Here is a 22,834-nt window from a genome sequence, read left to right as displayed (position 1 = left end):
ACTCTTACTTCCACAACTCAACTCTTTCTTTCGCATTTAATATTACAAGACAAGTGCTTCTTAATTGCAACTTGAGCTACCTCAGAAGGCCACCCTACAAAAAAATCATTCCTTACCATTGTGGTGGATTGGTTTATTTGCAGATGAAGAGAAGGGGCCAAGAAATCCAAGGTTTAGATCTCATAAGCATGGTTTTAAAATTAGCCCGTGAGATTCAACTATTGTGGCTGATATTCACAAAAAGACATTCTATGTGTAGGAAAATATGTATCTCCCAAAATCCTTTCACCTGAGAAGACCCTAGGATTCTATTTGTGGAACAGGATCTTCAAATTGTGTATGCCTTAATACTGTAATACTTGTCGAATACTTCATACTGTGAAAATCTGCTCTTACAAATAAGAGTTGCTTACACTCTAGAGCAGTGGTTCCAAACTTATGGTCCATGGGCCCTTGGGGAGGGGCCGTGATGTCATGGAGGGGTCCGTGAAGGTTTGAAGAAATGTTATGATTTAAATCTTGAGTTAAGTCTTGGTGGTCTGCAGCCACAAAAGATATTTAAAGGGGATCCATGGTGAAAAAAGGTTGAGAACCACTGTTCTAGAGCAGTGGTTCCCAAACTTGGCAACTTTAAAACTTGTGGACTTCAACTCCCAGAATTCTAGGAGTTGAAGTCCACAAGTCTTAAAGTTGCCAAGTTTGGGAACCACTGTTCTAGAGGAAACTCCAAACCTGATAGCAGTGTATTCTACTACAGATTGAAACTGCTAAGATATTAGGACTGTTAACAGTTTTTTAATCTTATCGGATGCATTCAGGAACTCATGGCAGGTGAGGGAAGCTGGACTTGGCCCTGTTGCCAAGACACTCACCTTAGCCTGCGTCAATGATTAATTCAGTGACTAATGATGAGAAAGGAGGAAGTCATTGGCTGGGGAGTGGTACCTGTCCCAGTGAGAAGAAAATGGCGCGTGACCCAAACTGCTCCCTTATCAGCGATCAGTTGCCTCTCTCATCCGAGATCTTCCAAGGTGAGGATGGGGAATTTGTGGAAAACTGCAGGCCGGACAAGTTGAGGTTCTGGTAATGAAGGGTGAAAGATAAGAGATAAGGCAGAATAAAGGCATCATCCAAAGTTCTCCAGAGTTTAGCCTCATAGATAACAGTTTTGCTAATAATGGCCAAGTAATAACGGGAGCATTCTGCTCAATGCAAAGTCTCTCCATTATGTGACCAAGCCTGCTATACCACATTTTTTGGATTAAAAGGGAGGGAATTCAATAAAATATGACTTCCAACAGGAATTAGGAACAGAGATTAGAATCTACTTTTCATCTCTCCAAACCACATTTGCCTGTCTCCCACAGTTATGAAGGCTCAGATCTGGATTTTCTTAATCCCAGTATTCCTGGGTCTTGTGCAAGTTGGCCTATTTCTGGAACAAACAGGCTTCTTCTTACGACATGGCAAGAGTTCCCATCGCACCAGTGTTTTGCTTTGGATCCTGGGAGTTTATCCGGTAAGAATGGAGAGAAGGACCACCGCGACTAAGCATCGTACAAAGGAAGGCTTGCAAAGCTCACTGAACTCCTCCCTAAAATAGTTGGCTTTTAGTAAATCTGTGTCCTGAGGCAGCTGCTACAAGCAAGCTCCCGTTTTAAGTAGGACTGCAGCAAAGCATCGCTCAAGATTACTCCTCGTAATGTATTCAAAGAAAAATGTGGTTATGACACATCATGACCCGACAAATGTGCGCACGACAAAAGCGTGCTGACAAAACCGCAGCGCGAAAACCGCGACGTCATACACGGGCCCACAACAACGCGCCGACGAAACTGCGCCCACAAAAGCGCGATTTCAGTTAAGGTAAGGGTTAGGTTGAGGGTTAGGTTGAGGGTTAGGTTGAGGGTTAGGTTGAGGATTGAGGGTTAGGTTTAGAACTCGCGGTTATTGTTTGTTGAAGGCGCGCTTTTGTTGGCGCGCTGTTGTCGGCGCGCTTCTTCACTCATTCGTCGGCGCGATTTAGAACTTGTGCTTTTCTTGCGGTTTCATCGGCGCGCTTTTGTCGAGCGCGCATTTGTCGGTGAACCATGACACACATATATAGGCCTTACATTCATGCCACGATTCAGGTCTTGTGATAGATCATTGACAGCCACTTCTTTACAAACCCACACCAGTTGCTACTGGAAGATAGAATGGTGGCCTTTGCTTATAGCAACAGAAATCATCATGAAAGGCGTATCTTTCAGGGGCAGCTAGATCTGAGCGCTAAATGTAACAATCCTTCACTTGGGAGTCGGGAAAATATACATCTCGGAATACCAGTGGCTCAAACTGGACAGTGAAAATATCACACTATGGGCAAATAAAATGTATAAATTCTGCCTAGATGTTCAATCATCTCTTGTGGGTGGAGTGACAATAAAAAAGAAGAGTATTTAGTCATAATCTTGGGAATGTAATTGAGGGAGGGATGCTTTCCTGATTTCTTCTTTATTGATACCTTTTCCTCTCGTTGCCTTCTCTGTGGGGGGGGTACTGTTTTTCTGAGAGGACTGCCTCCTCTTATCCGTCTCTTTAACTGTTTCTCTGTCTTGTTGCTCTATTTCCTTTTCCTTATCCTGCGAATGAGTGGTGGGTTTCAAAAAAATTTCGAACCTACTCTGGGTGTGGCCTCCTTTGTGGGAGTGGCTTGCCGGCCATGTGACCTGGTAGGAGTGGCCTGCCGGCCATGTGTTTTCTTTCTTTCTTTCTCTCTCTCTTTCTCTCTCTTTCCTTCCTTTTGTCTCTCTGTCACTTTTTCCTTTTTTTCTTTCATCTCTCTCTCACTTTTTCTTTCTTCTTTATTTCTTTCTTCCTTCCTTTCTCTTTCTCTCTGTGTGAGTGTGTGTGTGTGTGTGTGTGTGTGTGTGTGTGTGTGTCAGTGGTGGGTTTCAAAAATTTTTGGAACCTCTGCTGTAGGTGTGGCCTGCTTTCTGGTGGAACCTCTTCTAACTGGTTCGGTAGATTTGACGAACCGGTTCTACCGAACTGGTGCGAACTGGTAGGAAACCACCTTTGCTGCGAATGGGAGTTAATCAAATCTTCTGCCAGAACTTTAGTGGGAGTACTTGGGGCCCAATATTGTACTTGAAGAAAAACAGCTGAATCTTTTTTTCAATGTCTCTACATCATGTTGGATGGCAATTAATTGTTCAAATATTGAAACCACCGTTTGCGCTGTGAGAAGGCATTGCTTTGCCATAAACTCAGTTGAATTTTCCCAGGGTAAACTCTCCATACTCTGAATTATCTGGTTGTTCTTTGCCTTTTTAGTCTTTAACTTAGACTCCATAAAGGAAGTTATTGAGCTAGTTGTTTGTGAGAAGAGCTGGCTTTCATTATGTCCCCACCACCACCACCACTAGATTGGGAAAGTCTAGTAAATGCTGATTTGCCATATCTTTTTGCCGGTCCTGTTCTATTCTCTCCAGATTACTGGAGATGGGGGAGTTAGTTTTACTTACAGATCTCTTGCCAACAAAGAGCTCCTCTATTATGTTATTATCCACTTTTAATGTCAATACTTTTTAATTATATTTTAATGTTAGTATTTTTTAATATAGTGTAATAGCAATAGCAATAGCAATAGCAGTTAGACTTATATACCGCTTCATAGGGCTTTCAGCCCTCTCTAAGCGGTTTACAGAGTCAGCATATTGCCCCCAACAACAATCCGGGTCCTCATTTTACCCACCTCGGAAGGATGGAAGGCTGAGTCAACCCTGAGCCGGTGAGATTTGAACCGCCGAACTGCAGAACTGCAGTCAGCTGAAGTAGCCTGCAGTGCTGCATTTAACCACTGCGCCACCTCGGCTCTTTGGGAAAGTCTAGTAAATGCTGATTTGCCATATCTTTTTGCCGGTCCTGTTCTATTCTCACATTAAAAACTAATGTGTATTGCTGGTCTTTGACCATAATAAAGATTTTTACTTACTTACTTGGGAATGATAGATAGAGTGCATAGGAATACTTGTAGGGTATCTTGCTAGCTATGGACAAATTACAATTTAAAAGTTACAAATCTATGTCTATATTCTTTTCAAACAGGTATTCAACCTCACCTCCCTCATCTGTTTGTACATCCCTCGGGCTTCCTTTGTCTGTAACTTTGTGGCTTCTATGTAAGTTTCTCTGCATGGGGACAACGGAGGGTGGGGGAGGAATGCAGCCAACTCCAACTATACCACAATTTCTGCTCCAGTTCATCAAAGGACTTGCTGTACTAGCAGCTTTCACCCTTGAAAACAGATGCAAAGAGTTTCAGCATTCTAACTGCAGGCATTGAATCATGCTGTCTTGTTTATCTGAGCTAGGCCTTGTAGTGCTCCGAATTTCACTCTTGATCCTTTACAGCAAAAGCAGGAAACTGAATCCAAACAGGCTTTAGATTCTCAATCGTTTCTCCTGCACCTTTGGATACTGGAAAATGTGGAAGGAAATATCTCTTCCTCTCCCTGAAGCCCTATCTGTTGTCTAGCGCATGGAAATTGCCATCTGCATAAGAAAAAACTCTGTCTTTGATAGTCAAACTATCTTCCTTGAGTCTGAAAGAATAAGCAAGTTGGAAGAAACCTTGCAGATCTTCTAGTCTAACCCTCTGCTCAAGCAGGAAAACCTATACCATATCAGACAAATGGGTGTCCAACTTCTTCTTTAAAACCTCCAATGTTGGAGCACCCACAATTTCTGGAGGCAAGTCGTTCCATTGATTAATGAGTCTCATGCCTTCTCAATCGATCAATTGGAATAGACTTTGAATGGACCTTGGAGGTCGTCTAGTCCAACCCCCTGTATAGGACACCCTATACAATTTGAGACAAGTGGCTGTCCAGCGTGACCCGACAAAACCCGAACTCCAAGATTACATGTTGTGTTGTAGCGACGCCAGCCCCACCTCTCCTCCTTGGGTAGCCTTCTTGAAGTATGTATTTCCCCCAGCAGAAGCTAGTGTGAGAATTCTGGATGGCACCCAGTTAAGAAAAGGCTGATCTCAGTGTAGTGTTTGCAAGTATTGCGTCTCAGTAGGCCCAGCCCCATCTATTCTCTGCCTCCCGAGTACCACTTGAGTGGGGAAGGTAGCTATGTGTGCAAATTCATGCATGAATATATGTGCAGTTATCTAACTTGCGGGCAGTGGAAATATTCATTATTTATTTGCTTGTTTGTTTGCCAAACATGTACAAGATAACAAGTATAGGTATGAACATAAACACGAACAAAGAAGTAAATACAGATAAATGGGGACAGTAAGAGAGGGAAGGTATGCAGGGAAGGTATGCACACCTCCTCAAGAATGGGGTGAGCCCTGACTTCTTAGTGCCTGTAGCCCTTTGGGGTCAAAACAGGTTGTTTACTGTGTTTTTGCTGAAGATGCTTGAGGCTTTCCACATGGAAAGCATCTGCTCTCTAACTGAACAACAATCCTTTTGCTTTTTGTTTAAGATACATAACAATAAAATGTATGGCTGGGCCATTTGATAGGGTCTCATTCCTTTGCCACATGAGTGTCTTTCTTACCCTATGCATACAGATGCAAAAGATGTATGCGGATCAATTCCCTTGAAATTAGTAATTGGGTCTCAAATTGACATCCCAGTATTTTAGTCTTCATTGCAGACCGTGTATTATAGGTCTCTCTTAGCCTTGAAAATAGCCATAGGAGTAGAAATCATAGAGTTGCACCCCAACTCTCCGTTTGCCTTATCAATCTCCCTGATGATGGTTGTTCGTTGGTTGTATTTCCAGTTTTCCCAGCTTTGTCTCTGACAGTTGAAAATAAACATTCTATACTTCAGTTTGATATCCCGGGGAAGCCAAACAGGCCACTCAATCTCCTCTCCTCCACCTCCTAGCTGGTGTACTTTTTATGCAGTGTTCCTATTCTTATTGCTGCAGCTACCACTCCATCACCCTTTGGAAGTTCCTTGCATTGATCCGGGACTTCTTTGGTGGCTCAGAACGCATGGTACAGCAACTGGGTGGAAAGCAGGTTTCTCCGAATCCTTTCCCGTGCTGCTGCTGCTGTTGCCTCCCTGAGATTCCTGCCAACCGGTAAGAGCCATTTTGAACCTCCCTTACTTTCCCGTCCCTTAATAACATAGCAAATCGCTCTTTGCCCTCCTTCTCTCCGTCTTCCTCCTCTATCCCGGCAGAACAAACTTGCGATGTATGACTGCGGCAGTGTATCAGCTCTCCCTCATCCGGACCATCCTCTTCTTCATCACCCTTATCCTCTGGACGGACGATGAATACGACTACGGTGCTGTGAGTAACCTGGGCCCTAAAATTCATAGACAGTGAGCAAAAAAAGAGATAACTCCTGCAAGCTAGAGAATGGTCTAGAGAAGTGTTTCTCAACCTTGTCAACTTGAAGATGTCTGGACTTCAACTCCCAGAATGTGATGTGATGACGAACCTATGGCATGCATGATCAAAGTGGCATGTGAAGCCATATTGCCCGCATGCGTGGCCTTGCCGGTTTGTCTTCTGGGTTTCTGGTGTGCATGCGCATGGGACGATCAGCTATTTGTGCATGCAGCAGTGCCAAAAACCGGTGTGCTTATGTGCGCTGGGCAGCTGATTGTCGGGTGTGTATGAGCACTAGAACCCGGAAGTTCAGCTTTTCCGCAGCGCGAACCCTTTGTGCATACAGCAGTCCCGAAAATTGCCCTGTGCATTTGCACCAGCCAGCTGATCGTCGGGTGCGCATGAGCGCTAGAACCTGGAAGTTCAGCTTTTCCGGAGTGCAGCCCCAATGAGCGAGCGTGCGTGTGACATTTCCGTGTGACCTTTTCAGCACTTGACACCGAAAACATTCGTCCTCAATGCTCTAGAGGCTTTTTCCAGGGGTATTTTCTTGGGTGGGTGGAAGTAATTTATCTTACATGTTTGGTTGATAGACATTTCCATTGGATTGAGGTAACTGGAATGAACACAGATTACATTTTGTGAAGCAATGAAGCTGGTCTTGGTTATCACCAAGATTTGGCTAAAGAAAACAAATCAGCCCGAGATCAGCTAAACTTCTATATAATGGAAATATATTGATGATGTTATGGATAATGGCTGCCTCATTGTGAAAGTAATGTGGAATGCAACAAAATGCCACACTATAGTGGCACTAAGGGTCCTTTTCAAGTTTCTCCATGGCATCCCTTCCTGTATTATTAGTAAAACTGCACCCCAACGTCATTAAAGATGCATATCCCTCACTGAACTTTTTCTTCTACTCCCTGGCAAGTATTCCAAAGAGAGTGAAGAAGGACCCCTAAAGGCTGAAGTGGCCAATGTTGTAATTGGTCAAACAGTATTTAGCTCCAGTAAAAAGCTAAAGGAAATGAAACAAATCCATCCTTAGGATGGATCTTCTTCTTTGATATATTATAGAGTTTTGGAAGAAACCAATCCTTTTAATAGTCTTAGCATGTTGAAAAGAAGTCTTCTCTCATAGAATCACTGTAGCGCAATATCCTAGTGTTGCTCTAGAGAGATAAATGTTTCTTGAGCTGAAAGATTGTCGGCGTGCCTTTCTTGCCAAAGATTAAAATCAATTTATGCATGTCTGTGGGTCTCAACAGAGAAGACCCTTAGTGTCGTGATTTTTTTTATCTTCCAGGTGGGCTACACCAATCCCAATTCCTACATCAATGTCATTATAGCCATCTCCACCTTCCTCTCCTTCTATGGCTATTTGCTCTTTTACAAGGCCACCAAGCCAGCCCTTGACGGCTACCACCTCCGCTACAAGTTTGTCTGCATCATTCTGGTTCTTGTCGTTTGCGGGCTGCAGAGTGGAGTTGTGGAAACAATGGGAGCCTTAGGTGCCATTCCTTGCAGCCCATCTCTCTCACCTGTTACCCGTTCCCAAAGTAAGTCATCTCCATGAGGCACGGTGGGGTTTACAAGTGGAACAGCTGGACTTAGAGATACAGCAGCAAAGAAGCAGCAAAGACTTTGGCAAGTGGCCGGTTAAGATTTTTAGCAAGAGTGTTTTCCCTGTGCCTTCCCTAATCTAGCTGGTTGCACTGTAGGTTTTTTTCCCCCCTTAGCAGTCGAAAAATGAGGAACCTAAACATACATACGTACATTTATTAAATTTGTATGCCATCCATTTCATTATCGAGTCTGGGCAGTTTAAGGTAAAGGTAACAGTTCCCCTCGCACATATGTGCCAGTCATTCCCGACTCTAGGGGGCGGTGCTCATCGCCATTTCAAAGCCGAAGACCCAGCGCTGTCTGAAGATGTCTCCGTGGTCATATGGCTGGCATGACTAAACGTCGAAGGTGCCCGGAACGCTGTTACCTTCCCACCAAAGGTGGTTCCTATTTTTCTACTTGCATTTTTAACATGCTTTCGAACTGGAGCTCACTCCGTTACGTGGTGCTAGGGATTCGAACCGCCGACCTTTAAGTTCGACAAGCTCGGCGTCTTAGCCACTGAGCCTCTGCATCTGGTCAGTTTACATCATCATAAAGAACAATAAAATAAAAACATTAAGACCTTAGAAACATTAAAGTTTAAAATTAACAAAAATTAGGTAAACTAGGAACCAGTACATGATCAAGATGGAGCTGGGATCTTCCTAGTCCGCTTAACTACCTCCAGCATGGAATAGTCCTGTCAGAACCTCAAAAGTCATTGGCACAGCCAGGGTTTGAGGCCCTTTCAGAAGGTACCAGGGACCAGTTCCGTGGAGAATGGTTTTTCCGCAGGCGGGGTGGGTGGGTGGACTAGTTTCGCATGTTGCCTGCATCCCATGTGTCTGGATGGGGTTTCACTCACTTGTGTGGCCTGGTTTCTGGCAGGCCACGGATTGGCACTGGTCTGTGGCTCAGGGGTTGAGGAACCCTGACCTAGAGGGTGGGAGTGGTTCTCACAACACAATGTTCCTGTGGGTGGGAGCCATGGCAGAAAAGGTTCCTTGACTGACGGGATCTACCACAGGGCCCTTCTGCTGGAGTCAGTGGATGGGCCCATCCCATTGAAGTGAGATGGATCCACAGGTAGCCAGGTCCCATGCCGTTAAGGGTTGTAAAGGTAATAACCAAAACCATTAATTGCACCCAGAAGCACACTGGCAGCCACTCAGCTTACACAATAATGGTGTTTCATGGGTCAACCTGGGAGTCCCTAGGACTGTCCATGTAGCTGCATTGTGTCAATTATAGCTTCCAAATACTCTTTAAAGGCATGACCCGACAAAAGCGCGCCCGACAACAGCGCACCGACAAAACCGCGTCAATAAAACCACGATTTCGATAGCGAGCCAACAAGAGTGCCGACAGAAGTGCCATTATGGTTAAGGTAAGGGTTAGGGTAAGGGTTAGGTTAGGGTTAGGTTTAGAGCGCGTTTCTGTCGGCGCACTGTTGTCGGCGTGCTTCTGTCCTAATTCTTCGGTGTGATTTCGAACTCGTGCTTTTGTCCCTGCGGTTTTGTCGGCACGCTTTTGTCGAGCGCGCATTTGTCAGTGAACCCTTTAAGGGTAGCCCAACGTAGAGCACATTACAGTAGTCCAGTAGACATGAGCAAGAAAACAAAACTTGGGAAGAGTAGCTGATGAGTCTGGCTTTGAAGCACAGGTACAATGAAGCGGGACTTCCTTGCCTGATTGTAGGTGCACCTTCCCAGCGACTTTGTTTTCTGCAGAGGTAGCAGCAATGTGGTTTAGGTTTAGGTTTAGGTTTATTGGGATTTATATGCCGCCCTTTTCCCTGAGGGGACTCAGGGCGGCTTACAACCACAGGGGGGGGGGTGCAAGGTCAAAAACAAAACAATATGTGAACAAAGAAAAGATAGTAAAACACAACTTTCATTCAACAATCAAACACTCGGGCGGGTGAATTGGAAGCCTATCCCCAGGCCTGCTGGGAGAGCCAGATCTTGAGGGCTGCGCGGAAGGTCTGGATAGTGGTGAGGGTACGGATCTCCATGGGGAGCTCGTTCCACAGGGTGGTGCCACCTTCTGTGCTAGCTGGAGTTAGCTGTTGTACCCTGGAGTTGCAGAAAAGGAACCTGAACGCTTGACTCTGCCCCTTTCCAAAGATTATCCTCCCCCATAACGAATAGTTCAAGAGTGCAGCGGAAAGTCTCGTTACAGTATTGAGTGAATGTATATAATGCCTTTTTTTTTTTTGCAGAATTTGTTGTAGCTTTATTTATTCTATAAATAGAGGCATTCTGAAAAACAATAAAGCCCTTTCTGTTTCCCTTAGGCATTGCCCACACATTTTCAATAATACTTTTGTGGCTACTTTTACAAAAAGGAAGCTGACTTGCACACAATGTCCCGTTTTCAGGATTTGCGCAAAATCAAAACACGCAGACCGTATTTCCTCAACCTGATTTCTTCCAGTCATCTGATTATGTGCCTAGGGCGGGGGTCCCCACCCCTGGTCTGTGGACCGGTACCAGGTCGCTGCATGCCAAAAACCAGGCCGTGGAAACAAGTGGTGCCCCATCTGCAGAATGAAGGTAGAGTGTGAAACCACACCCCTTCTGGTCTGCGGAAAAATCTCTCTCCATGGAACCAGTCCCTGGTGCCCAAAAGGTTGGGGGTCACTATCATAGTCAATTGGGAGATGACCAAACAACATTGTTTCTGTGGGCTACTGATCTTCATACTTCTCTCTTAACTTTCCAGTGATCTACTACTATGCTTTGGCCATTGAGATGTTCTTTATTGGCATATTTGCTCATTATTCTTTCCGAAGAATTGAACCCTCCATGGAAGCTGAGCAGGTCATTCACCATCAAGCCTCCCAGCCTCAGGAGGGCCCATCTGGTCGTTGCAGCCCCGCTGATGGTGTATCTATGGAGGGAACAAACCCTGGTTACCTCTGTGATGAGGCTTTTTGTACAATTGAACATTCTCCCCTGGGCCACTTTGATTTCATTGTCAAGGAGCCTGTGAACAGACAACAGCAAAGCTGGGGACCTGGTTGCCCGAGAGGGGGAGCCCTGAGGACAGAGGGACTTAAGTTAAGCCTACAACAAACTGGAATTGAAGCATCAAGTGAAATCCAAGTCCAATCCCATGTTAAGAAAATGGAAGCAAATGGAGCCTCTGCTGTATAGCCGCCATCTTTAAAGGACAGAGACACAGCGAGAGCTGAATCCTGAAGAATGCATAATGTCAAGGCATCCAGACTGGCGTGGAGGGATACTGAACTTCAGGTATGACCAGGCAAGACCTGTGTGCAGATATGCCCAGAAATATAATTTTGTGGGAGATTTCAGTGCTTCTGTATTAGGTGGAGAGCCTTTGTTCTAGCCGTGGCTAAACTGCTTCAGGGTGGATTGTGAAGACCTGTTGAGAAAACAGAGCCATTGTTCTGATCCTCTGTAACAACCCTGTATATTTCTCCTCTTCCTCTTTCCAGAAGCCTAATTTACTTTCTTGTGAAGAACTTTTCCGGTGGCGCAGGAAATTAGGGTGAACGCCCCTACCCCTTGTTCAACATTACAACTGTTTGCAGTACTCACTAAGCTAAAATATGATTGGCTACTTTATGGCGTCATGCATCGTACAAACCCAGACACTATAATTAGATTAGGATTCAGCACACTGAGAAAATCTAGAAACTTGGATTCAACTTTATAATTTCATGTGTGCTTTCTTTAAGAGAAAAAAACTGGCAAACAGTCCATTGTCCATGTAATGAAACCGGAAAAACGTAAAACAGGCTGAACAGAGAAATTAGGAACATCTGATCAATTCATGAAGAATGTTGCTGGTTAAAGGTCATAGGCCCCTCTGAATATTTTCCTGGAACCTGTTAAGTTACTTAATCTAAGAAAGTGCCGTTTGTAGCTATACAAAAATTTCAGGAGGGGGATAGGGAAAGGAGAAATGTAGGCAGTTATGTACTGAAGAAAACACTGAAGAAATGATAAAATTGTATTAAAATAAATGATGCAATATAAGAACAGAGGAATTTCCTGGGCTTTTTGAGCAATAAAATAGTAAAAGGTGTGAACTAACCAGGAATTAAGTTATCATCTTTTAAACTAATAAGAGCAAGCTCATGTGCAGTTTTTCTCCTAAAACTAACATTCTATGAGCATTCAAGTTACCCATTATCTCACTTTAGAACAGAGCTGACAAAGATGCTGAGGCTCTGTACCACAGTTTAAATGCTAACGTGCCAAGGTTTCAATTATCTCAAGAGGCTTATTACTGTCTGGAGTGAAACTACACTCCCTTCCTTTACTTTGAGTATCTATGATTGAATTAAAGAGCCCTGCGAAAACACTCCATCTCTGTGGTTGCTTCATTTGCCACCCTCTTGCAGATCTGGGGGTGGGAGTGGAGCAGTGGTGAAATTCAGCCGATTCTATCAGATTCAGGCGAACCGGTAGCAGTGGCGGCGAGAGGCTCTGTCCACCAACCTGGACATAATCACGTCCCATTTTTGATGCTCTGCGCATGCGCGGAAAGTGGCACGCGTGAGCATGCAGTCACATTTGTGAACCGGTAGCGAAGATGATTTCACTCCTGGGGTGGAGCAAACTGAGAAAGGGATGCAGAAGAAGTGACTGTAGTTTCAACCATTACAAGTTCTCCCCTTTGAATAGGGGAGAAAAAGGTAGCAAATGAGGAGGAAAGAGACAGCCTCTCAAGCTGCTCTCGAACAGCCAGGTTGACTAACGCAACAGCCCTGCACGAGAGCCCAATCTCTATTACAGGCAGTCTGCTGCTGATAGCCAGGTTGTCTATGATTATGCGTATACATTGGAGGAGCAGAGTTCCTTTGCATTTCAGTGTGACTCCAAAGGCTTTTGATAGTACCCATGTTCCCTGAGAACATCCCGCTTCAAAGTTCCAACTCTGAAGACAAGCCCATCCTTTCCACTTTTGCTCCTTAGAGGATAAAATGTAGTCTTTCAACCCACCACAGGGTTACATTTTTCTCTTGCTTGCCCTGTGATGACGTTAGATTGACAGTTCCTCCAGGGTATCTGCGACCTCAGTCTCTAGAGGAACATTTGAAGCCCCTTGCTCCGGCAGCTGAGAGTGGGGGCCTTGTTCCTTGGTAAGAAGGTTGTGTTTCTTTAAGAAGCAGGCTTCTTCGTAGGCAGGACGGATGGGCGGCTGGGTCGGGGGCACGTAGGTATATTCCTTCTCAGGATCCAGCTGACCCAGTGGAAGAAAGAGAAAGGCTTATATTAGCTTATTTATTTGGAACCTGACCCTGGTTGGAACACCAGATCCCCAACATTTCTTCTTTTTGAATGCAATACTGCAGGCTACTTCTGCTGATCACCGGCTGCCAGTAGTTTGGCAGTTCGGGTCTCACCGGCTGAAGGTTGACTCAGCCTTCCATCCTTCCAAAGTGGGTAAAATGAGGACCCAGATTGTTGGGGGCCATATGCTGACTCTGTAAACCGCTTAGAGAGGGCTGTGAAGCACTGTGAAGCGGTATATAAGTCTAAGGGCTATTGCTATTTTCAGCTTTCTCTCCGCCTGCTCTCAGGATTCCTCGCCAACAGTTCTGGATTCAAACACTTTGCAACAATTGTGGCCCCCTTGCTGGAGAAAAGGGTTGCAAATACTACTCCAGAAGCTGGCCAAAGAATGGGATCTGTATCTATCCATTCAAACAAGGCAAACTTGCTGCTTAGTTGTTGGGTTTGAATTTTTCACAAATTCAAAACTCAGCAAGTCTGGTTCATGTGAAAATGATTTTGGATGAGCCATCTCTTGCTTGTTTCCAGATCACCTGCTACACCAGCAGGACACCGAGCCTTACCTGTAGCGGGTAGGTCCGATCAGAATCGTAAGCACTAAGATCGCCACAAGCCAGGAAAGGGACAATGACCCGATTGGGACCCTCCAGCTGATTAAAATTCACATCTGTAGTGGAGAGAGGTCATAAGCAAGATGACAATTATTGCCTGCAACAAGACCTCCTTCTAAGTATTGGCATCACCTAAATATTCTTAGATTTGTTTTACTTGTGCTTCTCTTCCACAATTAAGTTTCATGCAATGCAGAAATTTTCTTAGGAATCTTCATTTTTAGGGCAGAAGTAGTTTTTGTGGCTGTTTGTGTTCTGATATTTGTTCAAAGAAACAATAAACAAATTTCCCTCCTCCTTCTCACCACTAACACTAACTTCTCATATTTGTCTATGTATATACCCTTTAACTAGGCAAAATGGTGCGTCACTGGACAACAAATTTTTAACCAAGGTACCTTGAATGGGCTAACTTACAAAATATGTTCAAAATCCAGAACCCATGACTCCTACAGAATTAAAATTTGGCAAATTTTATAAAACATGTTTATGATAGTAATATAAAATGTCATGAAACGTTTCCTATGGTCAATTCCTGTGCTACATACACTGTGCTATACACACCTGTGCTTGACTGTGCTATACAATTTAACATGGGTTCCTTTCAAGGCAGAAACACTCTGAATATCTCTGAATCTGGGGAATCTGGGAAGGAAATATCTCTGAACAATGACCCAATGGATCACAGGTTGTCTAGTTTTCCCTAAAAGTTGAGGAGTTTACATTAAACTGCATTATAATCTAGGCCAGGGATGGCTAACCTTTTCCACTCAGAGTGTCCAAAGTGTACGTACACGCCCGAACCCCCAAAATGCAATGTGCGCGCACACAAATGCGCCCCACCCCCACATGCGCACAACCCTCTGCTCATGCCCCCACCCATTCATGCAATCCCCCTGCATGCACCCCGCCCCACATGCATGTGCAGCAGAGACTCAAAGACCAGCTGGCCAGCGGGAGGCTCGCACACATGCACGGTGGAGCTGAACTGGGGTGATTCCTTGTCTGCCATCAGAGGCAGCGCTACGTGCCACCTCTGGCACGAATGCCATAGGTTCGCCATTACGGATCTAGGCTTACAATTAAGGTCTGGGCAGCAAAAATTGCCCAGGTTAATCTCTTGCTGGTTGGAAACAGCAAAATTGAGCCATTATAATTTTATTAATTATTATTATTATTATTATTATTATTATTATTATTATTATTATTATCATTATTATTTATAAAATTTATATGCCGCCCAATCCCGAAGGACTCTGGTCCCTCCATTAAAGACAGTTTGAGATGCTTCCTTCTTTCACCAAAGATTTTTCCCTCCCTTTCCTTGACTTCTAAGTTTCTCAAGAGGTTTCAACTGATTTCAAGAGCAGGTACCAAACAAATTCTGCCTGCAGTTGCTGCTCAGAGATCCCTGAGAAAAAGGATAGCAGTCTACTAAGCCAGGGTTCTCCAACCTTGGCAACTTTAAGACTTGTGGACTTCAACTCCCAGAATTCCTCAGCCCACTTTGCTGAGGAACTCTGGGAATTGAAGTCCACAAGTCTTAAAGTTGCCAAGGTTGGAAACCCCTGATCCAAGCTTACGCTCCTCCTTAATTCCTAGCAGCAGCAATTTCATCAAGGATCATACAGCGAAAGTCATCTAGGCCAACCTCTTTCCAATGGAGGAAACCAATTAGTATTGCATCCCAGATAGATGGACATCCACCTTCTACTTAGAACCTAGTAGGGAATGAAAATCTGCTATTTCTCAAGACAATAGCATCACTTACAATTTCCTATAAGTTACTTAAACCATTCACCCGTTTCTTTCAGCATCCTTGTCCCACATTTCCCAGCAAATCACCATCAACAATACCCTCTTCCCATCAAGGTTTCTTACCATAGCAATGATCCAATAAGGGATTGGACATGTTTGGCGTGTAACCTTCAGGGGGACTGTAATTTCGGCAAACAGCAAAGGCTTCTGAAAATGGAAAGGTAGTTAAAGCTTTGGATAACTCTTCATCAGTCCTCTGCAGTTCCCTCAATTAAATCACGGAAGAAGGCAAACAACCTACCGCTATCTGCCTCAAGTAAGGTTACACTCTACAACTGAAGTAGTATATATACTGTACGTTCATAGACCGAACTCTCACTGGATAGTATAATAGTCAAGAAAAGAGTACAGGGAAAATTGGGCTTTGCTGGAAATAGTAGTCATGGGATATTTCAAAGCAGAATAGGCTGGCTTGAAGATCGGCAAAAAAAGGAACTTTGCTCTTCTTACAATGCATAAGAGACTCACTAATGGGAGCCCATACATTTAGAATAAAATAGAATAAAATAGAATAACAGAATTGGAAGGGACCTTAGAGGTCTTCTAGTTCAAGGCCGTGCTAAAGCAGGAAACTCTATACCCGGGATGGTGAACCTATGGCACGCGTGCCACAGGTGGCACACGGAGCCATTTGTCAGGGCACGCAAGGCGTTGTGCCCTGTCAGCTCCTATAAAGCCTCTGGAGCCTGGGGAGGGTGAAAAAAGCATGCACAAAATGGGGGCTCGCGCCTGTCATGCGCGCATGCGCACTGGGGTGTGTCACACATTGCATTATGGGTGCGGCATGCCCACGCATGACCCCCCTGCGCTTCCCCCCTTATGGCATGCAAGTCAAAAAAGATTCGCCATCGCTGCTCTATACAATTTCAGACAAATGATTGTTCAATCTCTTCTTAAAAACTTCAAGTGTTGGTGAATTCACAACTTATGGAGGTAAGTTGTTCCACTGGTTAGTTGTTCTGTCAGGAAATTTCTCCTCAGTTCTAAATTACTTCTCTCCTTGATTAGTTTCCACCCATTGCTTCTTGTCCTGCCACAGTTGCTTTGGAGAATAGTTTGACTCCCTCTTCTTTGTGGCAACCCCTAAGATATTGGAAGACTGCTATCATGTCTCCCCTAGTCCCTCTTTTCATTAAACTAGACATATCCAATTTCAGCAACCATTCTTTATGTTTTAGCCTCCAGTCCCCTAATTTGAGTTGTATGTTGTGTGCAAGCAGCCTAGCAACCCCCTACTTTTCTATGGGTTATCCTCCTAACTCACATCCTTTGACACTTAGGAACTAGACGTAAAGCTACAGAAGACAGATGCGACGGTAACACTAAATGGTAACTCTATAATTATATGTAAAAGTGAATGAAAAATTTTTACCTGTAAAATGTTCCATTATATTTCTAAGACGTACAGTATGTCTTAGAAATATAATGGAACATTTCACAGGTAAAAGTTTGTGGGAGTTTTTTGTATTGAGCAAACAAGACTTCACCAAAGTCACTGAATTAAATCCCGAAAAACTATTTAGAAACTAAAGGATGCGGATACAAAATAGGCCTCAAAAGATGAATTATATGTTTTCCATTCAGAACTCAGTGCCAATATAATTTGTTTGCATCTAAGATCTCAGTATGTTTGCTTTATTCTATACCCACAAAATACTTTATTTTTTTTATTTTAGAAGAACCAAGAGGAAGAAAAAATATGTCCAGTTCTTAGGTAATATAAATATGTAGTTAGGAGAAATTCATAAATAGTTTATAGCACAAAATTGACATCTTCCTTCTAGAGCCGTTCAGTCTTTCAACCATTTGCCTGGAAATAGATGGATGTTTATTTTGAGATGAAAACCAGGATTTTATTAAAAGTTTTCAAAAGAGCAATAAAAATAATACCATTTTTAAAAAAGGATAAAAGTGCAAGAAAGTAAGAAAAGCAAAATAAATAGTTCCTCCCATTATGATCTCCCATCCTCTACAATTTTTTATCTCCTCTTAAACTAATACAAAACTCTTTATACCAGAACTTGTTTCTTAACAATGGCCAAGTAACATCATTTCCAATCAGATTATCTGCAAAACATCCAGAGCTCTAAAATATTAGCATTAATGAATATATATTAACAATCCATATCTTAACTCTTCTGTAACAAAATCCCATTTAAAAGCCATAGGATGGTCTGGATATTTTTACACAAATAAAATTTAAAAAAATCAAAGTTTAACTCAACAGACTTTTCTCTTTATAAAACACAAGTTCCAACATGCAATATTTTCCTCATTATAAATACCAATACTTCCAAAAAAGCCTACTCCAAATAGCAACTTATCCAATTGAAATAAACACTCTACATCTCAACTATAATCTATAACCAAATCAACATTTGTATTTATGAATCCCAGTATCCCAATATAAACAAAAGACTGAGATTTAGTGTAACAAAGAAAAATAGTTCCTCCTTTAAAAAAAAGTTCACCAAACTTTCTTACTTTGAATAAAAAGATGGTTAAATGCAAAGCCAGATTAATTGCTATAAAGTTTAGATACATACATTAGATACATACAGTAACTAAAGTGGAACAAACTTTGACACCTTATTAAATGTAAGATCGTCCAATATATCACATTTTTCCAGTTATGATATCAATGAATCCAAAAAGAGCCACCCAAAGTAATAACATATCCATGATTCAAGCTTTCCAGTTCTGTCAAATTTGATGCATGATTCCCCATGAACCAGAAATGGTCAGTATGCATGCAAGAAGCATCATGTAAGAAACTGCTACTCACCAATGCTAGAGTTGCGACTACTTCGGGGTTTGGCACATGTCACATCAGGGAAGAATATTTTCAACTGGGAATAGAGAAGAGTGACATCCTTGCCTCGGAATATCTGAAATGGGAGAACAATGCAATTATTTCGTATCTGGATTAGCTACACTGTTACACTATCACAGAAACTGAATGAGAAGTTGTCAGGGGTATAATGACTCTAGGAGTATCAGAGGCAGAGAGAGAAATCCAGGGCACCTCTGGAAGAAATGCGACCTCCCGGCTAGCTGCAGTAGCTTAGTACATCTAGCAGTAATCCCAGCCTGAAATTCTGTGACTCCAAGATCACCAACCCATCAATTACAATGGAAATGAGAAAACTGAAACTTTCAGAGGTCTTCTGCCAACAATAGAAGTCATACAGTTGCAACTCTTTGGATATTGGTGACCTACAGCTCCCAACAGTCCAAGACAGCATGGGCAAATATGTTTGCATGTGATCTGAAGTCCTATCAGAGTTACTTTGCTAGCCAAGGTTTGGAAGTACCTGCTATTCCCCGGATCGTTGCGGAAATAGGTGAAATCCACTGTGATCAGACTGACAGCAGATTCAGACCTGCACTTCCTCACTGAATCCCACCACAGTTGCTTCAGCACTGAATAACTTAATTCTTTAAGGCAAGAACTGGTGTTGGAAAACTTCAATTTGCTGAGCTGCTGGTTACAAGCAGGCTTGAATACCGTATTTTTCAGAGGATAAGACGCAGCTTTTTCCCTCAAAGAAGAGGCTGAAAATCTGAGTGTGTCTTATACACTGAATACAGCATTTGTTGCCTCCCGAAGCCCCCCCCCCTTCACCAAAATGGCCATGCATAGCCTTATGGAGGCTTTCAGAGAGCTTCTGGGGGCTGGGTAGGACAGAAATGAGCAACAACCGGGCTGTTTCCCTCCCCAGCCCCCAGAAGCACTCTATAAGCCTACATAAGGCTATGCATGCAATGTTTTTGACAAAAAACAGGCCCGTTTCTGCGAAAAAATGGGCAGGTTTTGCTCATTTTTGGCCCCCCACCCCCCAGGAACCCTCTGCAACGGGCCATTTTGGGGAGGTTTGCGAAGTGCAAAAGCTTTTATTTTCCTTTTGGAAAGATCTTTAACTGATTGGTGAGAATTAGACTGATCAAGTGCTGTGCCAGCAGAAACAAAGTCTTAAGGTGCTGCAGATTGTCAACAATTTCCTTCTCCAGCACATGGACAAATACACCTGGAAACATCTACCTACCTACGTACCCACTCTCTCTCCCTACCTACCTACTGTATTTCTCTCTCTCTATCCTCCTACCTACTGTATTTCTCTCTCTATTTCTCTCTATCCCTCTACCTACCTACCTACCTACCTACCTATCCACTTACCTATACTCTCTCCCTACCTACTGTATTTCTCTCTATCCCTCTATCTACCTATTCTCTCACTCTCCCTATCTACTGTATTGCTCTCTCTCTTTCTATTTCTCTCTCTCTCTCCCTACCTACCTACTGTATTTCTCTCTCTTTCTCTCTCTCCCTCTATATACCTACCTACTTTTTTTTAATTTGCCTCTTCAAAACCTTGGTGCATCTTATACTCTGGTGCGTCTTATACTCCGAAGAATACGATAAGTGATACCTAGAAGTGCTTTGCTATATCCAATGATTCTTTGGCTGCATGGCTCACCTTAGCTACAAATGTCCCCCCTTTCTTTAGGACATGCGTAGTGATGTTCAAGGCCTAGATAAAAGAGGGGGGAAACGTCAGTAGGATGGCTAATTCAGGTGAAGTATTTTTTTATAATCTTAAAGAAAAATAATCTTTATTGCCTTATTATAGCATTTTTATAGCATTTGCAGAATAGCAGAATAACTTCTACTCTGATTTTGCAATTGCCTTTTTACGTACAGTTCTAGGATCTGCTGGTGTTTCAGTGGCAACAGAACTACCACTATCTCATAGTACTTTGGAAAAGAAAAATTTAGGGAAAAAACCCTCCCACAGCATCTCATGTGCTTTGCTTTGGTCATCAGACATGGGAATAAAATTAGAATATACGTACAGCAAGCAACAGCTGGGCTTGAATGTACTCATCTATATCATGGAGTCCAGTCACTGAAAGAACAAAGAAAACATTAAGTCTAGCAAATGCAGCTTCCCCCCCCCCCCAAAAAAAAGGAAAACAGATGCCAGGCTGCCAAACTTGGCAATCCCTGATAAGACTGGATCAGTGGTGGGATTCAGCCAGTTCGCACCTATTCCGGAGAACCAGTTGGTAACTTTCTAAGCAGTTCAGAGAACCAGTTGTTGGAAGAAATATTTTGTTTTTTCCCACTTTACAGGGCTAATTCTGTAAGGAAGGCAGGAAGGAAACATTCTGGTGTTGTTTCTAGCCTAATCTTTATTGCCCTGTTTACAGAAACTGCCTCTCTAGTTAACCCTTATTACCATTGTAACAACTAAGGCGAAGTGCCCATCGACCTGAGTGACATTGACTTGGCCACGCCCACATGATCACATGACCACCGAGCCCCGCCTACCCAGCTGGTCATTAGGGCAGAGAACTGGTTGGTAAATTATTTGAATCCCACCACTGGACTGGATTGAGACTTACCATCAGGGGCTCCATCACATACAACCAGGTCAGCTGGTTGCCCCTCAAAATGATGAATGATTTCCTGAGCTGTTGAAACCTAGAAAGAGAAGAGGAGGAGGAGAGGAATCAGGTTATTGGTGGGTTTTTTTTTAAATAGGGCTCATATTCTGCCCTGGGTTAGGATGGGAGCAAATGAGGTTGTTTCCTGTATGGCTTCATTAGACAGCATGTACCTTGGTGATGTCCCCTTGGATTTGAATGACTCCTGGCAATGGAGCCATGGCTTGCAAATCAACAGCCACTATTTTGATATCTGCATTTTTAGGATCTTCTCCTCTGCAGAAAGGGAAAGAGGAGAAAGTAGGATGATGTTGCTTTTTCCCTGAGAGTCATTAACCCTCCACCCCACAGAAGGCAAATTGTTTCCTTACTTGAGCTTTCGGCTCAGAACTTGACTCCAGCTACCAGGTGCTGCACAGAGATCCACAGCCCGGGAGACACCTGGAAAGGGCAAAAGAAGAAATCATTGCATGATTGCAATACAACTGCCAGGAGGAAAATCACAAGGCAGAGCTTCTGCTTGGTCTTCTTGACACAAAGTACGCTTTGTAAAAATTTTGGAAATATTTGCACAAAAAAAATATTACTAAACAATTTGGAAAATTTTATTTTAAAAAAATTGTAAAAATTCCACAAGTCTTATCTCTGCCTCCCAAATAGTATTGTTTTTTCTGCGAACAAGTAGCATTCTGCACATGTTCAGTGGTAATATTACTTTCTTGGATAGCTTGCTTATTTCAAGGTAATCATCACAATGTATGAGGTTGAAGGCACAAGCTCATAAATCTTGAAACATGAGGACTGTTTGATAAGCTATATATATTCTGCCTTCTTTAGCAATCTTAACTCCCTGAAATTTAGGATCAACAGCACACGGGAAAGCCATTTTTCTTTTAACAGAAAGATACTAATGTTTATAAAGTTGCAGTTAAATGTGTGGAGATCCAAATTCAAATCCCTACTTGACCATTCCTGGATGACTTTGGGTCAATTACTATCTCTCAGTCCAGCTTACTTCCAGGACTATTGTGAAGATAATGTGGAGAAGATCATGTATGACTCTTACGTTCTTGAAAGACAGACAATAGCTAGAAGTATCAAACAAATCTCTTTTACAGGTTCATGGGATAAGGCAAACCATGGATCTAAAATGTGTCCTTTCAGATGTGCTCAGACATATCTTCCAAATGCAGCTCCTTCGAAGTGCTGGTGGTGGCTGGAATTATACTGCAGTACGATACATCTGGGAAACAGCTGCTTTCAATACAGGTGTCAATCATCTAACTCATGACGTCACCTGCAAGCCCATTTTCACCCGACCTTGAAATAAGTGATATTCCTCGTCCAGCTGCAGAAGTTTGAACGCGCTGCGAGCTCGCCACCCTTCTTCCTTGGCCAGACGGTAGTAAATGTCGCGTTTGTCTTTGGAGGAGCGTCCCATCTTGCCTTAGGTGTAGCTGGCGACTGCGGTAGCTCTTAAAACCCCCTTCGGGTTTCGAATGTAACCGACACACGCAACGGGCGTCACCGAAAACGCATCCCGCGCGCTCTCGCCGCAAAGCTCCGCGACAGTCGCAACAAGTTACCCGCTGAAGGAGGTTATTATGTCGCGCTGCATTCTGGGAATGGTTTTTTTTTAAGCGTAATTCTCTCGGTTTCCAGCGCTGAATGCGAAGATGACGTTCTACACGGGACTTCGTTTCCCAGGATGCCTCGGAGCCGCGT

At 43.3% G+C, this 22,834-nt stretch overlaps 2 protein-coding genes across 3 annotated transcripts; one reads left to right on the top strand and one right to left on the bottom strand.

Annotated features, from left to right (window-relative positions):
• The first annotated feature begins 725 nt into the window (after positions 1-725).
• Positions 726-12,019, top strand: LOC116504657 (organic solute transporter subunit alpha-like). The gene is made up of 7 exons (XM_032211823.1): positions 726-1,031; positions 1,368-1,519; positions 4,093-4,166; positions 5,941-6,096; positions 6,198-6,309; positions 7,661-7,913; positions 10,687-12,019. The coding sequence occupies exons 1-7, from the start codon at positions 887-889 to the stop codon at positions 11,118-11,120; spliced, it is 1,326 nt and encodes a 441-aa protein (XP_032067714.1). The 5' UTR covers positions 726-886; the 3' UTR covers positions 11,121-12,019.
• FTSJ1 (FtsJ RNA 2'-O-methyltransferase 1) lies at positions 11,930-22,720 on the bottom strand. 2 transcript variants are annotated; one of them, XM_032211821.1, is made up of 10 exons: positions 22,430-22,720; positions 21,481-21,550; positions 21,283-21,385; positions 21,068-21,146; positions 20,516-20,568; positions 20,140-20,193; positions 18,447-18,549; positions 15,725-15,808; positions 13,796-13,899; positions 11,930-13,179 (listed from the first exon to the last, which is right to left on the bottom strand). In XM_032211821.1, exons 1-10 carry the CDS (start codon positions 22,548-22,550, stop codon positions 12,979-12,981), a joined length of 972 nt encoding a protein of 323 aa, XP_032067712.1. In that variant the 5' UTR covers positions 22,551-22,720; the 3' UTR covers positions 11,930-12,978. The 2 variants fall into 2 exon arrangements, with proteins under 2 accessions (XP_032067712.1, XP_032067713.1); XM_032211822.1 differs by lacking the exon at positions 20,140-20,193.
• Between the last annotated feature and the right edge of the window lie 114 nt (positions 22,721-22,834).

This window comes from Thamnophis elegans, chromosome 2, assembly GCF_009769535.1.
Source record: "Thamnophis elegans isolate rThaEle1 chromosome 2, rThaEle1.pri, whole genome shotgun sequence".
NCBI classification, from domain to species: domain Eukaryota; kingdom Metazoa; phylum Chordata; class Lepidosauria; order Squamata; family Colubridae; genus Thamnophis; species Thamnophis elegans.
This window is presented reverse-complemented; position numbering and strand designations above follow the sequence as displayed.